This window comes from Gekko japonicus, unplaced genomic scaffold, assembly GCF_001447785.1.
Source record: "Gekko japonicus isolate JY-2015 unplaced genomic scaffold, Gekko_japonicus_V1.1 scaffold250, whole genome shotgun sequence".
In the NCBI taxonomy this organism is placed as follows: domain Eukaryota; kingdom Metazoa; phylum Chordata; class Lepidosauria; order Squamata; family Gekkonidae; genus Gekko; species Gekko japonicus.
The window spans coordinates 923,353-945,736 of record NW_015167538.1 but is presented as its reverse complement, the minus strand read 5'-3'; the positions used below and the strand labels follow the sequence as shown (position 1 = coordinate 945,736).

At 50.8% G+C, this 22,384-nt stretch overlaps 1 protein-coding gene across 1 annotated transcript in view; it reads left to right on the top strand.

Annotated features, from left to right (window-relative positions):
* STX1A (syntaxin 1A) overlaps positions 1 to 22,384 on the top strand; it is a 70,452-nt gene that overhangs the window by 47,673 nt on the left and 395 nt on the right. Inside the window, exons 4-9 of the mRNA XM_015413538.1 lie at positions 1,312 to 1,386; positions 2,524 to 2,597; positions 3,888 to 3,996; positions 8,860 to 8,933; positions 12,312 to 12,449; positions 21,524 to 21,634. Of these exons, the coding sequence (XP_015269024.1) occupies positions 1,312 to 1,386; positions 2,524 to 2,597; positions 3,888 to 3,996; positions 8,860 to 8,933; positions 12,312 to 12,449; positions 21,524 to 21,634 (581 nt within the window). The remainder of the gene's footprint in view (positions 1 to 1,311; positions 1,387 to 2,523; positions 2,598 to 3,887; positions 3,997 to 8,859; positions 8,934 to 12,311; positions 12,450 to 21,523; positions 21,635 to 22,384) is intronic.

Here is a 22,384-nt window from a genome sequence, read left to right as displayed (position 1 = left end):
AGATCTAAAGGGTGTGATCAGACAACAGCATCTGGGAAGCGTCCCACAGTCATCAACAACCAGGGGTCATTTCCTGCAGGAGCGCACAGGAGCGGAGCGCACAGGAGCGGAGCTCCGGCAGTAAAGAGCCCAGGGGGCGGGCACATGCAACAAGCCCCACCCCCTTCTCCTAAGTCAGAGCAAGAGGCAGCCAGATAAGCTGCAGAGCCCCCCGGCCCAAAACGGCACCTTTAAGACCAAGTTTTATTCAGGTACAAGCTCTCCCTCCTCTGCGAGGACAGATCTGCTACGTCCCTCCCCCCCATAGCTAACAATCCAAAAGAGTCCAGGGGAGCCTGAGCGGTGGGTGTTGCCTTCTGACACACTTCCGGTGATGTCAGGGGGCGTGGCATATGCAAATAAGTTATGCTAATGAGCTCCTGCACCTCTTTTTTCACAAAATGACCCCTGTCAACAACCCATGCTGCTCTGCCACAGAAGCGGAGTTAAAAGACACCAGGGAAAGTCCTGCTCTAACGGGTTCCAACGGGCCATGAACGGACTTTCCCCAGGCTGATCATGCAAAAGCACGTTCTCATGCCGTTGGGATGGTCTGATCATTCCATCCCAGCTCGGTGCCGTTTCCCCCCCCCCCATAGTATGTGCATCATCACATACTTCATAGGGGGCCCTCAGTGTGGAGGTGCGATTCCTCATTTATGCGCATGGGAGACAAATGGCCAAAAAAAAAAAAAGACTCACCCGCAGTTGCGTCTGATCACACAGTGATGGGCTGAGCCCACAGCTACAAAGGGATGTGTGCTCTCGCGACTGCGTGTCAAATTCCTCTGGAGGAAATAGCCTCGCTTCCCCTCCACTTCAGCTGGCACATGTGACCGCAACCTGTGTGTGTTAGTTGCCAAGAAGTTGCTTCTGACTCCAAAACGTCCTTTCGTTAACAGCCTTGCTCAGGTCTTGCAAACTTGGTCCGATACTTGCTGCAGTCTTCGACATCTCCTTTTTTTGGAATTGGAATGCAGATTGAGCGTTTCCATTATGTGAGGCATTGTTTTGTTTTCCATGGTTGTTGGCATATTCTTGTTAAGATTTTGATGGACTCCATTTCTGTGGCTTGAAATAGCTCTATCGATATGCCATCTGGTTGAATACCATCTCTTATTTTACTGCCTGCCTAGGAAAGGAGAGCTGTGTTGGGCAGCCAGGCATAAAATACAACTGAGTTTCCTGAAAAGCTTTGGCACACACAGCGGGCGGCGGGGATCCCATTTGTGACCCAAAGTTGAGCCATTCTTCTTATCTTCTCCCCTTCAGAAACCAAAGAAGAGTTGGAGGAGTTAATGTCCGATATAAAAAAGACAGCTAACAAAGTCCGCTCCAAACTCAAGAGTGAGTATCTGCGGTGGTGGTGGGGGGAATGGATTGTGCCAAAGCCCAGTTTGCTTCTGCCCAACATATGAGAATGTAGAAGCGGCCTCTCTATCTAGAGCTATCCAGCAAGAGAATAGGTGTGCCAGCAAGAAGGCGGCCCTGAGTTCGAGAAAGAGTCATCCAGTGAGATTCCATGGGAGTCGGGATTTGAACCTGGGTCTCCCAGCAGCACCAGGAATATGCAAGGCGGAGTCTAGAGGTCAAGAGAACCATAAATTCCAGCTGGGGGGGTTAGTGTGGGAATGGTGGCATCTTAGTGGCAAAGCACCATCTGATCAGGTAGAAATTCCCAGTTCCGATACCTGGCACCACCTCCAGTTTGCAGATTTCAGGTCAAGTCCCATCTCTGCCTGAGACCCCAGAAAGACTGTTGTCAGGCATGCGCAACAACATTCAACGTCTCTTTGCCCCAAAATGATGCCGTTTTGTGTATTTTGGCCTCTGAAATCGATGAGTAACTGGCACGCCATCCAGCATTCTGGAATTGACAGCAATCGTTATTTGATTATTTTTAAGACGTTTCTTTGTTATTTGATCCTTTTGGAAGCTGCCCCAGTTTTGATTGATGGGCAGGGTAGGCATATTCGAATAAATAAGCACATTCTAAGCACTCTGACTTTAATTAATTTTTTTAAAAAAAGATTCTAGTGCTTTGACTTGTGAACAGGTTGCGCGGCAGGGAAACTGCTGAGTCCGGACTGGCAAAGCGTGGGACTTAACCCCTCTGTCTGCATAATGATGCAAATAAGGTGCCAATCTGCATAATTTATTCAGGTCACAGAGTTCACCATTGGGTGGCCCAGATTTTGATGGCTGAATATTTTTAGCGCATTTCTTTTTAGGCCTTTAGGTGATACTTGCCAGATGCAACGGTGCGTTTAATACGTTAGCATTAAAAGCATCCCTTTTATTAAAAAATGGGGGCATTTGTGGCTGGTGCCTTCTGGAGAGATATTTTTAGCCCCATCTGCAATGGACGTTTGGCAGGCAAGGAAGACAGTCGCGAGTGAGACCCATCTGTTTCTCGGTTTGCCCTCCCCCCCCTCCCTTGTCTCTGAAAATAGGCTCTGTTTTTTCCCCCCTGCTCCCTCCCAGGTATTGAACAGAATATTGAACAGGAGGAAGGACTGAATCGATCGGCCGCCAACTTGAGAATAAGGAAGACTCAAGTGAGTCCTTCTTCAGGGGCCCCCGGAGAGACCAAGAGGGAGTCTTTGTGTGCTGAAACCACGTGCTTTCTGTTAAAAGCTTGGCCACCGTCAAAGATGGCCCCTCCCCTTCTGTAGTATCTAGGACAGTGGTGGCGAACCTATGGCACGGGTGCCAGAGGTGGCACTCAGAGCCCTCTCTGTGGGCACGCGTGCCATCGCCCCAGCCAGGCCCAGACCATCATTAAGTGTCAAATTCTCTGCCAAATAATGTTAAGTAAATGAAAGCATTTGGGATTACTTTCCTTACTTTGTTTGGATCATCTTAAGTTAATGTATGAGTTGTTTTTTCTAAAGTAAAACCTCAGGGTAGCAAAGAGTCGGACTCGACTGTGCGACTGAACAATAAAAACCCTCAGTATTCAGGTTAAATTGCCGTGTTGGCACTTTGCGATAAATAACTGGGTTTTGGGTTGCAGTTTGGGCACTCGGTCTCTAAAAGGTTCGCCATCACTGATCTAGGATCACTCGATCCATTTGAATGTAAAAACCATCCCCCTACATCAGACTAAGCCGAGTGCCTCAAACCCAATGCTGTGCTTCCAACAGATACTTCTGGGCAGCACACAAGGCAGGCATGAAGGCGCTCCCATCGTTTGTATCTCCAGGGCTTGTTATTTAGTTATCATACTGCCTATGAACATGGAGGTTCCATTTAGCCATCCATAGCTAATGGCCATTGATGGACCTGTCCTCCATGAATTGATCCAATACCCTTTTAGAGGCATCTACAACTATGGGATGGGAGGGATGGAAGCACGGTATCGCCCAGTCTCATCAAATCCCAGAAACTAAGCAGGGTTGGTATTTGGATGGGAGACCACCAAGGAAGACTCTGCAGAGGAAGGCAGTGGCAAACCACACCAACTCTGCTTCTCAATTGCCTTGAAAGCTCCTTGCTGGGGTTGCACCGGCTCTTCTGTTGCATACCAGTGCAGCTACCGACCTAAAACACAACTTGGTTCTGGATCCTACTCTTGGGCTCTATAAATAAATCATGCCTCTCCGACTCTCCAACCCCTTGAAATAGAACAGATGGGTGATGCGTCGAAGAAAAGAAATTATAGACATTCAGCAACACCATCCTTTAATCAAAGGAGAGGAGTCAAAATGCGTGAGCCAAAAGGAAGAATACCCCCCCCCTGCAGTATTCAGTTTTTTTCTTTGTTGTTCTAATTTGGGACTAGAGCCTGGATTAATGCGGAAGCCCTCTGTGGGCCTTCCATTGCTACCCATCTTTCTCCCTTCCAGCATTCCACTCTATCGCGGAAGTTTGTGGAAGTCATGTCAGAGTACAATGCAACCCAGTCGGACTATCGGGAACGCTGCAAGGGACGGATCCAGAGGCAGCTGGAAATCAGTGAGTAGTGCCATGAGGCCCAGCTCAGTGTGCCCGCGTTTTGCACCCAAATGGCTTAATCTTATCTTGTTTTCCTTTACGGGACTTCCTGCAAATCACTTTTTGGGGTGGATTTGAAATCTAACATTTGGATGTAGCACAAAATGAGTAGCACACTTTTTTGGAGGGAGGGAGGCTCAACTTGGGCTCGTGTTTTTTAATGTTTAAAGCAGCAGCAGAATAAGAGATTGGATCTATACCCCACTCTTCACTCGGAGTCTTATCATCTCCTTTCCCTTCCCCTCCCCACAACAGACACCCTGTGAGGTAGGTGGGGCTGAGAGAGCTCTGAGAGAACTGCTCCTGAGAGAACAGCTCTGAAAGGACTTGTCACTGACCCAAGGTCACACCAGCAGCTGCATGTGAAGGAGCGGGGAAACAAACCCGGTTCTCCCAGATTAGAGTCCGTGCACTTAACCACTACACCAAACTGGCTCTCAATAATTAGAACAACACCCCTGAAGCCCACCTGAAAGACTCAGGACCTGGAACACTCACAACAGCCATCATTTAAAGTAACAGACATTTGGGGCGTATTTACCCCATAGATTTATATTGGCTTTGTATCAGTTTAATCATCGTGGCCCCCCCCCCCCCCAATTCTGGGAAATGTAGTTTGGTGCAGGAGCTCAGAATCCTCTACTGGAGAGCCCTTGGCTCTCACACAAAACTCCCTAGAATTTCTTGAGAGGAAGAAATGACTGCTGCTAACCCAGCTGAAAGTGCAGACTGTTGATACCTCCTTAGAGGGTTATCTGGTCTCACAAAACAGGAAACCTTCAGAGTCCAAGCAACTGTTTTTGTCACTGTGGCACCCGTACTAAACATGGACAATTTAATATTTCCCCCCAACAATCTTGTGGTGCTGGGAAAACACATTCTTTCCAGGAGTGAGATCGCCCTGACTAGCGCTTGTGACAATATCAGTGAAAGTCCCACTGTCACCTTCACTAGGTTGTGACCCTCCCCCCATTTTCCTTTTTGAAGTTCTGAACTTGTTTTCTTAGAGTTTGGATGCCTGCTCGTCTGCACTCATCCATACAAGATGAAGCTGCCAACTCTCCCAAGTTTCTTCTTGGGCCATAAGTCCTGCTGGGAAGTGAAACTGACCAGGTCATGTAGGTTTCCAGCTGGATTTAAGCCATAGAGTGGAATCTCATGTCAATACTTGTCAGTTTCTACTTTCTGGCTCTCTTGGTCATTGGGGCGGTCTACAGTTTGGGAAGCGTTGCTAATGCAAGCTGTACCAGGAAGACCAATGTTTATTTATCCATTTTGCTGCCATGTTTTTGATCAAGACTGTGACACTGGCACAACTCCCTCCAAGACAGGAAGCAGAAGAAAAGGACCCCTTCTCCAGAGCTGATCTTAGGCATGCCCTCCTTCTTCCTCTTCTTTTCTGGAGGTGTGCATAGTAAACTGTTGTCCCCCTTAAGCTAGATAGTCCGTCCCCATTCCTCCATCCCAGGTACCCCACGAGGAACAAAAGGATGCAGTTCGCGGAAGGATGGTGCATTTGTGGAAATGCCGCTTGCACTTGCAAATTAATTTTGGATCGTGTTGAGCACAAGTCTTCCATATTGCCCTGCACTAAGGTAGTTTTGGAGGGGGCAGCTGGCCAAAGTACAAGCTGCAAGTGTGACATAATTGAGAAGCAAGAGAACAGGGGCACCACAGGAGCAGTAGAATAGGGACACCCACGACTGAGCTTGGCATTTACTCGGCCTCTGAGCCAAGGGGGTGGTGTAGCCAGCCTGTGGATTGAACCACAGAGAACCACAGAGAACCACAGAGAGGCTTGTTGTATCTGTCCACAAGTGGGGCTTTTTCAGGCAGCCAGCATGAAAGGGTGGGAGTGGCTGAATTAACAGGTAGCGGGGCGGAGGTGCAGATGAGAGAGACTAGAATAGAAGGGCTGAGTGGGAGATGCGGGGAACTGGAGAAGAGAATGCTGCGAATGCCATATGTAGAGCGGAAGTGTCGAGCGGAGACATCCCGCTTTCTCGTCTTATGAGGCAGGGCAGCAAATCTAGCTTGGAGGAGAAGGGAAACAAAGCCAGTCTTGGATTTGGTCAGGGGTTGGCAAGTAGGGCAGAGAGCAAAGCCCCTTTTAACTTCTTCCCACATGACTCGCTAGGTGCCAGACTCCTGGACAAGGTTACTCTCAACAACACTTTCTGGCAGTGGTTTGTTCATTGAGAAATAATCCTGTTCCAGGCCAGACCAGTACCGTGTCAGAACTGGGGTTCTGGCGGGAGAATCCAAAGATATAGACAGTTCAAATGAAGCACACACACCCCTTCCAGTACATCCAATCACACTCCACAAACGCCCCCCACCTGTGAATATGGATCCCTTATCTAAAAAGCGAAGCAGTCACAACTTTGGCTTCAAGGTCATCCCTGGTGAAGGGAAGTATCTTAAGAAGAGTTACGGCCTCTATGATAGAGTGGTTCACACACTCAGCCACTCACACCCCCCTCAGGAATTTCCCTCCCCCTACAAAGCATGGCAAACTAAAAACAGGGTTTGATACTAGGCAGTCTGGTGTGTTACTTGTCCTGGGAAAGACACTGGCATAATCCTGGTTGACCATTATGACACCCTTGTCGTAGGGGGACCAAATGGTTCAGATCTGGCTAAGGCCCCCAATCTGCCAGCTGACAGAGGCAGACAAGATGGTTCAGCCCCTTGTGAGCATTCTACACCCAGGGGTGCATTGAGGCCAAGAAAGACAGTGACTAGTGAACAAGTGACCGAGGCGAACTACGATCCCGAGTCAGACTTGGGAGCCTCTTTCAGCCTGCTGGCCTGCTTCTGCTGGTGTCAATAATATATAAAAACAAGAGGAGACCTGCAAGGACTTTGCGTGTGTGTGTGTGTGTGGGGGAGATGGAATCCCACCCCCACCCATGCTGCCAGCACTTCTCCTGGATGTAGTATTTTCATCTGGTATTTTGCAGATGGTGCTGTTAACTTCAGGGGAAGGCGTAACCCCCAAATTAGTGGGGTTTTTTAAAAAACCCCAAAGGTTTCCTCTAAACTTGGGGATTCCCTGGCACTTGTTGAGCCTTAAACAGCAGCCCCACTGGCCCCCTTGCATGGGTTTACTTATCTGCATGTGGGTCAGCCTTTAGCTATAGCGATGACTATGAGGTCCATTCTGATATGGCAGACAGGGAAAGGGATCGTGGTCTCCAGCATTCAAAGGAGACAATGTGCCATGTGCGTCTGCTTTCTTGAGCTTTCTTTTTCCGTACCTTTGGTTGTCCTGTGTCTCCTGATCCCTGATGTTTGTTTCTGGGCACGCCTTCTGCACTCTCTCTCTCTCTCTCTCTGAACCATTTTCTGAGAATCCAGCCAGCGAGCCCCTCTTTCCCCCGCTGTCCCCCTGGAGAGAGGCCGCTTCCTCAGAGCAATTCAAGCCTCCCAGCAGCCTCATTATCTGCTCTTCCGGGCGACTGCTCCAGTTCTGTCAGCAAAGCAGTTTGCCAAAAGCGCAATTAAAAGTTACCTGTAGGGTCCCACGCTGGGCTTTACTCTCTAAAGAAACCCCCAAGGAGGAGAGCTCAAAAAAGCAAAGATTCCAGGATGCAGAAATGTTGTGCACGTCATAGAGAGGCCCTCGTCTGCTCACCTTGTCTGACATTGTCCGGTGCAACTTAAGAGTACGAGGACTGTACCTAAAAAGAGCTTCTCGAAGAGGGGAATTCACAGGCAACCTGAGCCCTGTAATCATCCCTGCACGCCATACGGACAGGTGGAGGACTAAGAGGAGGATGGGAGGATTTTAGCTAAAAATATCCCTTAAATTGTTGGATATTGTCACTCTGCGTGCTAGAGGATCTGAGAGGGAAAGGGTTAAGAGAATTCTCTCACTCAGGTACACTTTGCGGTTGGCCCCGCCCTCTCTCTTTTTAATTTTTTAAAATTAATTTTAACAATAACTTTAACAATTGCATTCAGAATACATGTTGTCTTATGTTATCCAATATTGCAAAACTGTACAGTTTTTTCTGCTTACCCCCTCCTTCCTCCACCCCGTCCCTTTTTTAATACACCATGTACTAAGTAAAGACACAGCATTTAAGAACCAAAAAAGAACTTTACAAGTAAGTATAATAATTGACTTAGTCAAATGAGATAATACAGGCCCCGCCCTCTTATTGGTTAGATGTTGAGCCTCTTTGGCTGCTGCTGGCTTCCTGTTTCATCTTATATAGGACCTCTCTTCTTCTTCTCTCGTACCTGGGCTTGGAGTTGTAGCAAGTTTTTCGAAGTTAATCTGTTCACAATAAGTTAAATGTTCCTACATGAATATGTCATGTAAGATGTGCTTCTACTTTGTAAGTAAAATTTCTTTCGCCTGTTACCATTGGAGTCAGGTCATCTTTGTAATTTGTATGAACAGCATTTTCCCCCTTAACTGGGAAACGTGGAGGATCAGGGATACTGTGCAAAGCTTCTGTGCTTCCAAGGCAATTGATTCTTCTACATTTAACCCAATGTGTGAATGCTGTAGATAGGCAGTCATCTACTCACCTGGTCTGACACTGTCCTGTGCAACATAGAGTATGAGGAGTGTAGCTAAAAAGAGCTCCTCAAAGAGGGCAAATTCACAGCCGACCTGTAATCATCCCTGCCAGCCTTACGGACAGGTGGAGGACCAAGAGAAAGGTGGGAGGGTTTCAGCTAAAAAGATCCCTTAAATAAGGGAGAAGGTGACAGTTCTCCAGGGGTCAGGGAGTTAGCCAGACAGATGGAATCCGTCCTTCTCTAGTTCCCTTTGTCCTCCTGTTAACTCTTGGCCTGTGTCCACTGCAGCTGGCCGAACCACCACCAGCGAAGAACTGGAGGACATGCTCGAGAGCGGGAACCCGGCTATTTTCTCCTCTGGGGTAGGTCATCTCCTCTGCCCTTGAAACTCATTAGAACCAGGTGGGCAGCCGCGTTGGTCTGAAGCCGTAGAACAGATTTAGAGTCCAGCGGCACCTTCAAGACCAGCAAAGGTTTATTCAAGGTGTGCGCTTTGGTGTGCAGGCACACTTCCTCAGATACATTGCAATGGAGGCGAACAGTTCGAATATATGGGCCAGTGATGGCGAACCTTTTAGAGACCGAGTGCCCAAACTGCAACCCAAAACCCACTTATTTATCGCAAAGTGCCAACACAGCAATTTAACCTGAATACTGAGGTTTTAGTTTAGAAAAAACAACTCATACATTAACATAAGATGATCCAAACAAAGTAAGGAAAGCAATCCCAAATGCTTTCATTTACTTAAAATTATTTGGCAGAGAATTCGACACTTTAATGACGGTCTGGGCCTGGCTGGGGCGATGGCACGCGTGCCCACAGAGAGGGCTCTGAGTGCCACCTCTGGCACCCGTGCCATGGGTTCGCCACCACTGATATAGGCAGATGCCTCTACATAGGTGAACAGTAAATTAGCATACAACTTAATGAAGATGTTTTGACATATACAAAGGCTAAACTAAATGTATGCTAATTTGCTGTTCACCTATGTAGAGGCTTCTACCTATATATTCGAACTGTTAGCTTCCATTGCAATGTATCTGAGGAAGTGTACCTGCCAGTGTTCCCTCTAGGTTAGTGTGAGCTAGCTCAGTTTTTTAGCCTCCGGCTCACACATTTTTGTCTTCGCTCAGGAAGGGTGGCTCCAGAGCAAACTAATGAATGCAGTAGCCAAATCGCTCGCTCACAGCTTTAATGCCAGTAGCTCACAGAGTAGACTTTTTGCTCACAAGACTCCACAGCTTAGAGGGAGCATTGGTGCCTGCCTGCACATGAAAGCTCATACCTTGCATAAACCCTTGCTCATCTTAAAGGTGCCCCTGGACTCAAAATTTGTTCTTGAAACTCTTTGTCATGAGCAATGCTCCCTCTAAGCTGCGGAGTCTTGTGAGCAAAAATTCTACTTTGTGAGCTACCGGCGTTAAAGTTGTGAGTGAGCAGTTTGGCTGCTGCATCAATTAGTCTGCACTGGAGCCCTCCTTCCTGAGCTGAGACAAAAATGTGTGTGAGCCGGAGGCTAAAAAACCGTGAGCTAACTCACACTAACTCCGCTTAGAGGGAACACTGGTCATGAGGACGGTGGGTCGGGCGTGGTAGGCTGTGCTGTAGGTGGCCGTCCGCTGAGGGTACATGGGGCTCTTTTTGTAGCAGGAACTCCTTTGCATATTAGTCGACACGCCCCTAATGTAGCCAATCCTCCAAGAGCTTACAGTAGCCCCTGTAAAGAGAGCTCTGTAAGCTCTTGGAGGATTGGCTACATTAGGGGGGTGTCACCTAATATGCAAAGGAGCTCCTGCTACAAAAAGAGCCCTTTACTGCAATAAGGAAGGGCCCAGGAATGAACCTGCACATCTGAAGCCTCCCCAGAACTCCTTGCTCTCGATTCCTTCCCTGCATTCCCTGCCCTGCTCCTTTGTCCACCTGCCCTCCACTTAGAGTTGCCAGCTTAGGGTCAGGAAATCCCTAGAGATTTGGGGGGCGGAGCCTGGGGAGGATGGAGGCTGAGGTGGGAGGGACCTCAGCAGGGCACGATGCCACAGAGTCCCTCTCCCAAAGCAGCCAGTTTCTCCAGGGGAGCTGATCTCTCTCGTCTGGAGATCAGTTGTATTTCTGGGAGATTTCTAGGCTGTACCTGGAGGCTGGCAACCCTCCACCAGAAACTGGCCTTTCCCCCTTGTTCGGTCAGCAGCCCAGAGCAGCCCTTCTGGGTCCAAACAGCAGGACCTACCCTTAGGGTAGGGATGCCAAGTCCCCCCGGGGGCGGGGAAACCCCCGCCCCAGAGGCCCGTTCCCCGGCGCTGCTGGATTGGGCCCCGGGGGGAACTCCACCCCGACGTGCGCATCACCCGGAAGTGACACGGCCACGCCGGGCACGCTGGGGGCGGGGCCACGGCCATCCAAGGGAAAACTCTATGGTTTCCCCTTGTATGGCCGTGCCCCCGCTCCCACCGTGCCTGGCGTCCTCCCGTCACTTCTGGGTGACGCACATGCGCGCACACCAGACGCCGGCCGGGAGCCCCTCGCTCCCGGCGAAGATCAACTTGGCAACCCTACCTTAGAGACTTTCAGAAGGGCTTGAAAGACTATTCCCCCAAGCTTTTTTTTATTAATAATTATTTGATCAATAATAATTAATAATAAAATCAATAATCTGTTTTGTTTTGCTATTGAGCGATGTGTCTTTCTTTCCTTCCCCCGAAGGAGAAGTGTTTTGGGCGGGGAGTCGTAGCTTGGATTTTGAATTCTCTTTTGGTACTTGAATGGATTCTGTTTGAATTTAATTCATACGTCTCAATCGCACCACTCCTCCAGGGGCCCTGAGCAGGCTAGCCCGATTTGGCAGGTCTCAGAAGGTAAACAGGATCGGTCCTGGTGAGTCCTTGGATGGGAGACCTCCAAGGAAGTCCAGGAGCACAACGGCAACCCCCCTCCATTCCTTTTTGGCCTTGAAAGCCCCATGAGGGGACGAGGGTTGCCAGCTCCACATTGGGACATACCTGGAGATTTTGGGGGTGGAGCTTGAGGTGGGCAGGGTTTGGGCAGGAGAGGGACTTCGATGGGGTATGACAGCACAGAGTCCACCTTCCAAAGCAGCCGTTTTCTCCAGGCAAACTGATCTTTGTCACCTGGAGATCAGTTGTAATAGCACGAGATCTCCTGCCATCGCCCTGGAGGTCTGCAGCCCCAGAGGGGTCGCCACAAGTCAGTTGTGACTTGATGGCACATCCATTCCTCCAAAAAGCTGAGGGTGGTATACATTGGTCTCCAAACCGCCCTTCTAGGGTTGCCAGCACCCAGGTCTGAGTGGGGGATCCCCACTTCTGGGGGTTTCTCCCTGCCACAAACCAGCTGGCCAGTCGGGGAAACCCCACCCCTAAACAGGGACATTCCCGATGTGATGATATCACCCAGAAGTGACATCATTGCATTGGGGATGTCACACGGGGACGTTCTGGTTCTGGGGCGAAACTCTATGCTTCGAGGGCAATTTTACCATAGAGTTTTGCCCAAGAACCACAGTGTTGCCCCCAGCATCGTTGACATGATGATGTCACTTCTGGTCGATGCCCCCCCCGAACGCCCCCCAATCCCCCCACCAGATCAATGAGGGGACCTGGCAATCGTACTCCATCCACAAGTCACGGCTTCATAGGGTGTCTCACCAGGCTGACCAGATGTGGTGTCTCTCCTTGGACCACCCACCACCTCCTTCGGTTCACTCTCTGCCTTCCTTTGGCAGATCATCATGGACTCCAACATCACGAAGCAGGCTTTGAATGAGATCGAGACGCGGCACAGCGAGATCATTAAGCTGGAGACCAGCATCCGGGAGCTCCACGACATGTTCATGGATATGGCTATGCTGGTGGAAAGCCAGGTGAGTCCCTCTGTTGGGAGGGGTGGGGAGGTCAAGCAGGTTGCCCAGGCAGGGGCAAGAGACCAGAAGGGGGATCCTGGCCCAAAATCTGGCCCTGTCTTGAAGAGATTAGGCCTCTGCTACTTACACACAAACTAAGTAAGCTACAGTTTAGGGTCTCATCATGTCTCAAGCCCTGCAGGACTCCCCAGTGTGGATTCAACCATTCTCCTACGACTTGGTAAGAGAGCAGCTGCTTTGCTTACCGAAGATCAGTCCCTAAATCTCAGGGAGCTGGAGTTGGGTCATTGCTACCGTTAGGAAGTTTCTCCTAATGTTCAACTGAAAGCTGCCCTCCTGTCCTCAGAAGCCTGTTAGATCTAGTCTTGCTTTCTGCAGCTGCAGAAAACCAGTCTTTGCCATTTGGGTACATGAAGAGTACAATCACATCTTCCTTGAGTGTTTCCTCCTGACCAGATGCAACATTAAGCGGGGGGGAGGATCAGAAGAGGAGGGCATATGGTGCTCCCTTTGCAAACTCTAAAGATCCCCAATAATCCCAAGTGTGCAGGAAGCTATTGTTTCCTTTGCGGAAGGCCTAACACTTCGCGCCGCAAACATTGTATTGTGCAGTACTTCCATCTCTCTGACCACCTGCTTTGCACACAGGAAGGCCTGGGGTTAAAGGCCAGCCCATGACCTTGAAGAGCCACATCCTGTTATAACAGACACCACAGGCTCATGGGGAATTTGGACCCAAGTTAGTAGAAGGCAGCTCCTTTCAGACAGGATCGCAGTCTGGGGCCACTGCTCCCTCTAAGCTGTTGGAGTCCTGTGAGCAAAAATTCTACTTTGTGGGCGACTGCCATTAAAGTTGTGAGCGAACGATCTGGCTGCTGCATAAATCAGTTTGCTCTGGAGCCATCCTCCCTGAGCTAAGACGAAAATGTGTTAGTTGGAGGCTAAAAAACTGTGAGCTAGCTCACACTAACTCAACTTCGAGGGAACACTGCCTGGGGCCCATGTTATGCCTCTGAGACCTGTCGCTCCACCTGGGTGTTCCTAAAACAGAATCCGCTGCTGCCACCAGAAGGGCCATCAGCTTAAAAAGGCCATTAGGCCCATTCATGGCTGAGGAAGGGTCTGTCGACAGTTGTTAGCCAAGACAGTTAAATGGAACCTCCAGGTTCAGAGGCAGTGTACCTCTAAATACGAGTTGCTCAAGTGCACCAGAGAGGGAAGCCCATTGCTTTCGTGTTCTGCCTGCAGACTCCTGGTGGCATCGTGGCCATCCCCTGTTGGAAGCAGGATGCTAGAGAAGCAGAACCAGGGCTTTTCTCACCTTCTGTTTTAAATGCTGGATCTTATAGGAAGTGTGGGCCGGAACTGCTTTACCATGGGTGGGGTGGGATGCTGCAGTCACTTACGAATACACGGAGGGTTGTCTTGAGTCAGACAAGTATAACTCAGTCAGAACAAGCAAAGGAGGGAATCCGGTGCCTACCAGAGTCCTTCACAGCAGCTTGCCTGGCCAGTGTACCCAGAGCCATAAGTAAAACTCGGGTTGGAGCTCCTCCAGACTCTGGTACCCTGGAACTAATATAAAACATGAAACAGACTTCTGAATATTACTGGGATCCACTGCCAGAAGCATCTCTTCTTCCCGGGTAGCATTTAGCCAGGTCGTATCCGAGAGGTGATATTGCAAATTTCCCTGCTCCGTGCAAATGGCAACCAAAGAAAAACGAGGGGCTCTCTGAGCGCCACAATGCCACAGACTTTGTTTTACAAAAGGGAGCCAGGAGGGGAAGGAAAGATGCAGTCCTTTGGAGAGGGCTTGGCTGGCGGGTGTGGTCTGGTCTCTGGGTTTACCTCTCCGGGGACCCCTCCTGAACCCTGTTTCTACCCCCCTCTCATGCTACCATGTGCACCTGGATAAGGGCGTTCAGGCACTGGCAGGTAATGCCTCATTCTTGGTGTGTTGGGGGCAATTGCATGTCTGTGGTGCATGGCTGCTGTTTCCCCGCATGCTCCTGAAGTGGTGATGGTAGTGGGAAGGGAGGCCTGGTGGCCACGTACAGCGGGGCCAAATGTAGGCTCACACGTGGCTAATTTCCTCTCGGCTTTTGCCAGCCCAATGGCGGGCTTGGGATGGATGGAGGGCTCGTTCCAGTGCTGGCGACTGTGTCTTGCAAAAGGCAAGGTTTCCTGGACGAACTGCTTCTAGGCTGCGTGCAGGCGAGAGCTGGAAGCAGGCATGGGGCCTTTCAGAACCAGCATTTGGCTTTTCCTCTGTCCTGCTGTGGTTTCTGGTCAAATATAAGGTTTCATAAGATTTTTAGTGTTAACAAAGACCCGGACAAGCTGTTCTAGCCAGACTGTGGCTCTCGGAAGCAGTCCTTCACTCAGTCGTCTGGGGTAAGCCAGAAGTGCCTGCCAGTTATCCTGGTTAGCCATCGTTGGTCAAAGCAAATGTGCAGGAGCTGGTGAAACAAACAGTGTGGGCTGGTAGCTTTTTGAGGACTGGGCAATCAGAAGTGCGATATGTAGGGATGCCAGCCTCCAGGTGGGACCTGGGGATCCCCCAGAATGACAGCTCATCTCCAGATTTATAGGGATCAGTTCTCCTGGAGAAAACGGGTGCTTGGGAGGGTGGACTCTGTGACATCATTCCCCACTGTCTTCCCCAGATCCATCCCAAATCTCCATAAATTTCCCAGCCTGCATCTGGCAACGGAAACCCCCCCCCCCCATCCCCTGCTAGTGGCTTAAGGGACCTGGCCATGTGGGAGAGAAAGATATTAAATAGTCACTCAGCAGTGGATGAGTTTGGTATTATCGCACAGTTGGGTTTCTGGAAAGTTGGTCACACCAGACTTCGAGAATCATATTGAGGTTTGGTGTGGGAATTGGGGGGGGGGGGGGAGGCGCTTCACCATATCCTCATTTTTGTCACACGGAGAGTTCAACCAGAGACGGCATTTGTGAGGCAGAGGGTAGGCTCCTAGAAACACTTCTCCATCTGCACGATAGAGCAGTGATGGCGAACCTTTTAGAGACCGAGTGCCCAAACTGCGACCCAAAACTAGGGTTGCCAAATGGTACTCACCTCTCTGGCGGGGGACTCCTGTGCGGCTCCCGGAGCGCGCGCGCGCCGCATGCACATCACAGGGAAGTGACGTCATGACACCGGGCACACTGGGGGCGGGGCCACGACCATACAAGGGAAAACCATAGAGTTTTCCCTTGTATGGCCGTGGCCCCGCCCCCAGCGTGCCTGGCATCATAACGTCACTTCCCTGTGACATGCACGCTGGGGCGGGGTTCCCCCCGGGGCCCGATTCCCCAGCGTCTGGGAACGGGCCTCTGGGGCGGGGGGATTTTCGCCCCCCGGGGGGATTTGGCAGCCCTACGCAAAACCCACTTATTTATTGCAAAGTGCCAACACGGCAATTTAACCTGAATACTGAAGTTTTACTTTAGAAAAAACAACTCATACATTAACTTAAGATGATCCAAACAAAGTAAGGAAAGCAATCCCAAATGCTTTCATTGACTTAAAATTATTTGGCAGAGAATTCGGCACTTTAATGATGGTCTGGGCCTGGCTGGGGCGATGGCACGCGTGCCTACAAAGAGGGCTCCGAGTGCCACCTCTGGCACCCGTGCCATAGGTTCGCCACCACTGCGATAGAGGAACACCAATCCCTTTGCGACCACCAACCTAAAGCAACGTCTCCTTTTGCAGCTGAGCAGCCATTTTCTTGCTGGGAAAAGCCACCCCTGGGCTGATTTTAGGAAGGGGGTGAAGCCTACTTATAGTTCTTTTTTTCCTGGGGGGAGGGAGGGTGTTAAATCAGCTCCGGGGTGGCTTTTACCAGTCAGAAAACATCAATGGAGGAGAGTGTTAAAAAGTCCCCCGTTCACCCCACTGGTTTTTGCCTCCTTGATACAGCTGTCCTTGCAGTTAAATCTGCAACAGAAACAAATGCTCTTGAGTACACACTGATGTGTAGCTGAGCCCAGATGTGGACCTGGAAAAGGCAGGGGCCTCATCAGGGCGATGCTCTTTCAGGGCCAGGAGGGGGAAAGCCCTGGGTCCAAGCAGAATGGCTCACAAAAGGATTTATCCCCAGCCTCTGCATCCTGTTTAGACTACTGTGCTTTTCCTCAAGAATCTGTAACGTTGTACACTTCATGGCTGTCCTTGGGGCTCTCAGCCCCTCCCCCCCATACTTTCTCTCACCCATTCTTGATGCATTCAGCCAGCTTGCATGCCAATTTCAATGCTGGTACATTTTGTGAGCATCATGCATGCATTTCAGGAGATGTGGTGCACACCACCCCCGAAAGACCACTGGTCTTCGCAAAGAATTTTTTTGCTTCCTTGGAAAATCCTTTGGGTCCTAAGGAGAACCTTGACATTTGCCTTGGAATTTTGCTTTAGGCAAAATTTGGCAGCGACCCAGTGCGCAGGCGCCTGAGCGTTGAGCATTGAGCTGTGTAGAGTCAAAGGAGGCTGGAAGAACGTGCCTGGCCATGCAGTTGGTAGCTCATGCGCATGAATGCACAGCTAGCAGAGGAGCTTTAGCTTGCCATGCAAAGAGAGGAAAAAGTGGGTAGGCATCCCCCGTCAGAGGGCTTTTCTGCATAGGTTTTTCTCATCGGTTCTGGCCCCAGAACTGCTTCAGTCTATCCCAATTTCTGCACACGTGTTTGTTTCTGGTTCTTTTGAGACTACTTTTACCCCCATTTCTTTTTCGGGATGCCGATTTTGAGTTGACTTTTTCCTCGCTTTTCTTTGTTCCGCCCACTCCCACCCACCTCCAGCTCACTTTTCACTGATTGGACTGTGGTGGTCAAACCACTCCCCTCTCCCCTCCCTGGAAGATGAGAGAGCCATTTGGGAGTAGTGGTTAGGAGGCTGGACTCTAATCTGGGAGAACCTGGTTTGATTCCCCACTCCTCCACGTGCAGCTGCTGGTGTGACCTTGGGTCAGTCACAAGTTCTTTCAGAGCTGTTCTCTCAAGGGCAGTTCTCGAAAGAGCTCTCTCAGCCCCACCTACCTCACAGGGTGTCTGTTGTTGGGAGGGGAAGGGAGGGGAAAGGAAAGAAGATTGTAAGCCTCTCTGAGACTCCTTCGGGTAGTGAAGGATGGAGTATAAATCCAAACTCCTCCTCCTCTTTCATTTTCTTTTTCCCCAACAACACTAAAATATTGATATATCACTAGAGCATGATGACCGTATGCTTAGCAAGTTCTCTAAATTCCCAGCGTTATTTTTTAAAAAGGAAGTCTCTAACCCCTCCCTTGTGGAGATATAAGGAAAAAAGCAGATCTCTCTGTAAGGAAAGGAACTAGAAACTTACTTTTTTTAAAAAATGAAAGCTAGGAATGCAGAGAATCTGCTAAGCCTGTCATTACAATGCTCGAGTGACATATGGATAGTTTAGTGCCATTTTTAAGAACGGGGTGGAGTGAGGTGCTGTGACGCCACCGACGATGACCGCACCTTCCCTTGGAAGGAAGGAAGGAGCGGAAGAAAATAAACTGGCTCCACAACCAATGTTCCCTCTAAGCTGTGGAGTCTTGTGAGCAAAAATTCTACTCTGTGAGCTACTGGCATTAAAGTTGTGAGTGAGTGATTTGGCTACTGCAGAAATTAGTTTGCTCTGGAGCCATCCTTCTTGAGTGAAGACAAAAATATCTGAGCTGGAGGCTAAAAAACTGTGAGCTAGCTCACAGTAACTCAGCTTAGAGGGAACACTGTCCACAACTGTGAAAATGCAGAGGGAGGACGGACGTGCAGAAGAACCGTGGCCAAAGTTATTCCAATGCTTGCGGATTGATTCCCAAGAAAATCAGGAGTAAGTTGAGCTGCGGAAAATCTACTTGCCTGTGCCAAAGTGTGGCAGAGGGGGGGGGAGGAGAAATAAAGTCGGGCAGAATGAGAAGGTTGCCTTTTGGGTGACCAGTGCCCTTCGCCCACACTGGGTGTGTGTATTCAGTTAAAAATCCTTCAAAATGTAATGTCCCGATAGCCCCAATACAAGAAGTGCTGGGTTCTGCAACCCCATACCCATTGTGCCAATCTGCAGTCTGTGCTGTTGCATCCTGTATCCTGGCTTTACAAGTACAGGGAGGGATTAAGTGTTCTGCAGGACACTGAAACTCTCCCCAGCTACCCGTCCGGTCTCCGAGATTGCACATGGCATCAGCTGCGCACCTCCAGGTAAACTTTTGAAAGTACGACGGCTACAAATATGTTTAAAAGAAAAGGAACCCCCCCCCCCCCAAGGACACCAAACTCTGGGTCCTGAACAGCGTCCTGCATCTTTGCTGTGTGCTTCCTTGCAACTGCAGCATGCGTGCAGTCCTGCCTTTAAATAGAGCTCGGTGCACTGAATGCAGAAGCGCCCAATAGCTGAAGAGCTCAGGATGGAGACGCTGCACCCTCGTGGAGGGAGAGCAAAGGGAGCTGCCGTGGCTCCCAAAAGAGGCTGGCCGCCATCTGGGTGCTTCCCTGTCCAGGGGAAGAGGCAGGATCTGCTCCATCCTTCCCCTCCCAAACCCCTCTTGCTTTGACCTCCGTCCTGTGGCCGTTTGCTATCAGCAAGGTGATGGAGGGGGCCATGTGCCTCATCCAGGCCTGGGTTGGCAGGAGTGATTCTGGGAGACGATCTGCCTGCCAGAACCACAAGGGGACACAACTCGGCCATGCGCTTGCCTCTCCTTTCACGGAATGCCGCGAGATTAGGAGCACAGCTGCGACCGGACCCAAACCGCCGGGGAGAAGCGGTAAGTAAGGGTCGCCAGGAAAGCAGCGATTTCTGCACTGAGGGCTCCGGGCCTTTTCTGAGGGCTCCGTGCCAAGATGGTTCCAGGCCCGGTTCGCCCCCGTGGCTGCAGAGACCAGGATCCCACCTCGCCAAAGCTGCTTCCGGCCCCATGTTCTGACCAGGGAAGCTCGGAGAAAAGGAGGAGACGGCCGGGCAGGAGATGCATTCAGCGCCAAGGCCATCCCGCAGGGTGAAGGGCAGGGGTCATTTTGTAGGAAAAGAGGTGCAGGAGCTCATTAGCATAACTCATTTGCATATGCCACACCCCCTGACATCACCAGAAGTGTGTCAGAAGGCAACACCCAGCGATCAGACTCCACTGGACTCTTGGAGTGCTAGCTATGGGGGGGGGGGGGAACGATGTGCAGATCTGTCCCTGCAGAGGAGGGAGAGCTTGTACCCGAATAAACCTTGGCCTTAAAGGTGCCATTGGACAGTTTTAGATTGCTATGGGGGGGAGGGGCTCTGCAACTTACCTGGCTGCTTCTTGCTCCTTGTGGCCCAGGGCTGCTGGGAGCAGGGGGCGGGGCTTGTTGCATGTGCCCACCCCCTGGGCTCTTTACTGCCGGAGCTCCGCTCCTGTGCACTCCTGCAGGAAATGACCCCTGGTGAAGGGCAGGCAGTCTTGAATGGGGACTGAGGAGCAAAGGCTGGAGCGCTGCCCCTGCCTAGCCTGGGATGCAGACAGAGCCAGGACAGGCGTTCTGCACATGCTCAGTGTTTCCTAAATTTGCATAATCTAAATCACTTCACCTCTGGATGACTTGCATCCAATTCCTCATCGTTACCCCTTTGTCTATCCAGACTGCGGATTGCTGTGAGTGACCAGTGCAGGTTACTTAGCTGGTCTGGTAGGTTTTCCCCCTTATGTGGCAAAAAAACAAACAAAAACAAAAAAGCGCCACGTTGTGCAACTGCACCAAAGGAGCCTGGAAAAGTGGCTCAGCATCCTTCTTGCCCCTGCTGGGGACAGCTGTAACAGCACTCTGGAAAGCAGGACCCGGACGTGCGTTGGTGGCGAGCGACTGACCTCCCACCTCACTATGGCCGTGGGCAGCGTCTGCTGCCTTGCAAGTCCCCTACTGTGGTTGTATGAATCAGGGCTGGGACAGGAGTTGGGTCCTTCTCCCTGCATGCACTTGTGGTCCTCTGTTACTACCCTCCTGGTGTGGTACCCCCCCCCCCTTTTGCTGGGTGGCGTCTGTGCCTCTGTAACGTCCGGTGGCTTTTCCTGGAGTGGCTGGGTCTCGTTTTCTTTGTCCGTTTTTTGTGCAAGCTTCCGGTCACAGGTGCCTTGGCCCGCCCTTTCCACCAGAGTAGCCTCTCTTAAGCAAACCCAAGGCCCTGTGCCCTATGACATACATCGCCAGCGTGGTTAGAGGGTCAGACTAGGATCCGGGGGTTTGAACCCCCCCCCCCCCGGGAGTTCTCCGGGGAACCTCCGGCAATCACTCTCCCTCCATATAGCCTACCTAACAGGCTTATTGTTATGAGGACGGAATGGAGGAGAACGTTGTCAGTGGCTTTGGGACCTCACTGGGGAGAAAAGCAGGGGACAGATATTGAAATAAATGACCACACTTAGCAAACCTGCTCCATAGAGGTCTCCCCCCCTCCCCAAGAGACAGGAGCTCACCCTGCAAGGCAGCACGGTGCAGGGATGGGATACGGGACTCGGGAGTCCCAGGCTCAAATCCCTCAACGGCCATGAAGGCAGTCAAGTTTCCCTCCCAGCTCTAGCTCTCCCCGTGTATCAAATCTGACTTCTTTTTTCGCCATCAAGTTGCAGCTGACTTACGGCGACCCCATCAGGGTTTTCAAGGCAAGAGAGGTTCAGAGGTAGTTTGCCATTGCCTGCCTCTGTGTAGCGACCCCGGACTTCCCTTCCAAGTTCTAACTAGGACCAACCCTGCTTAGTAAACGATAACGTGTGGGTAGGCTTGCAAGGAGAAGTTGGGAAGGGGGGGGGGGGAATAAGCAGCCCCTCTTCCTCCCCTGGATTTCCCCTCAGGCCAACCAGTTTACGGGCGACAGAAGCGATTTAAAAAAAACAAAAACCCTGATGTAGTTTTCCTCTCCCTTCCTTTCTGGTGACAGGTCTTGCGGAGATCTCAGTGGAACGGGGCACGGGATGTACTTGGGCTGGCTGATGCCAGAGGAGGCGCCCGCAAGCACACAGGTAACATGAGAACGCTTGGAAGGGCCTCCCCGCGCCTTGAGAGGAAAACCGCTCTGTGCCTCCTCCCTTGTGCAGGGTGAGATGATTGACCGCATCGAATACAACGTGGAGCACGCGGTGGACTACGTGGAGCGGGCCGTGTCCGATACCAAAAAAGCTGTCAAGTATCAGAGCAAAGCCAGGCGGGTGAGCATCGTCGAGTCCCGACCTCTTTATGTTGCCTGACTGCACCAGTATTATGGTTGGTCTGCCCAGATTTAAATGAATGTAGAATTCGCAGCCAGAGGATGTAGTGATGGCCACAGGAAGAGACAGCTTTAAAGGGGGATTAGATCGCTTCATGGAGGAGAGGTCTGTCAGTGGCTACTAGCCATGGTGACTGAGGGGACCCTCCACACTCAGAGGCACTAATCCTCTGAATCCCAGAGCCAGGAGGCAACAACAGGGGAAGGCCTTGGCCTCTATGCCCTGTTGTTGGCCCTCCAGAGGAACTGATTGGCCACCGTGTGAGACAGGATGCTGGACGAGATGGACCACTGGTCTGATTCAGCAGGGCTCTTCTTATGTCTGGATAAGAGAGGCTGTGGCGTGCAGTTTGAAAATGTACTTTACAGTAGCTGAGAAGACAACCTTTAGCATTACTTTAGATGTGCTCCTGCATATGTAAGATTTCAGAACTGATATATGGTTCCGAATTATGGTTGCTGAACTCCAGGTGAGGCCTGGAGATTGTCCAGTATTACAACTAATCTCCAGAAGACAGAGATCAGTTCCCCTGGAGAAAATGGCTGCTTTGCTGGGTGGACTCTGTGGCATTGTACCATGCTAAGGCCCCTCCCCTCCCTTCCCCAAGCTCCACCCCTCCAGATCGCCACTGTTTCCCAACCCAGAGCTGGCAACTAGATCCTGCATTCACCCTGTCCTTGCCAAAGCATT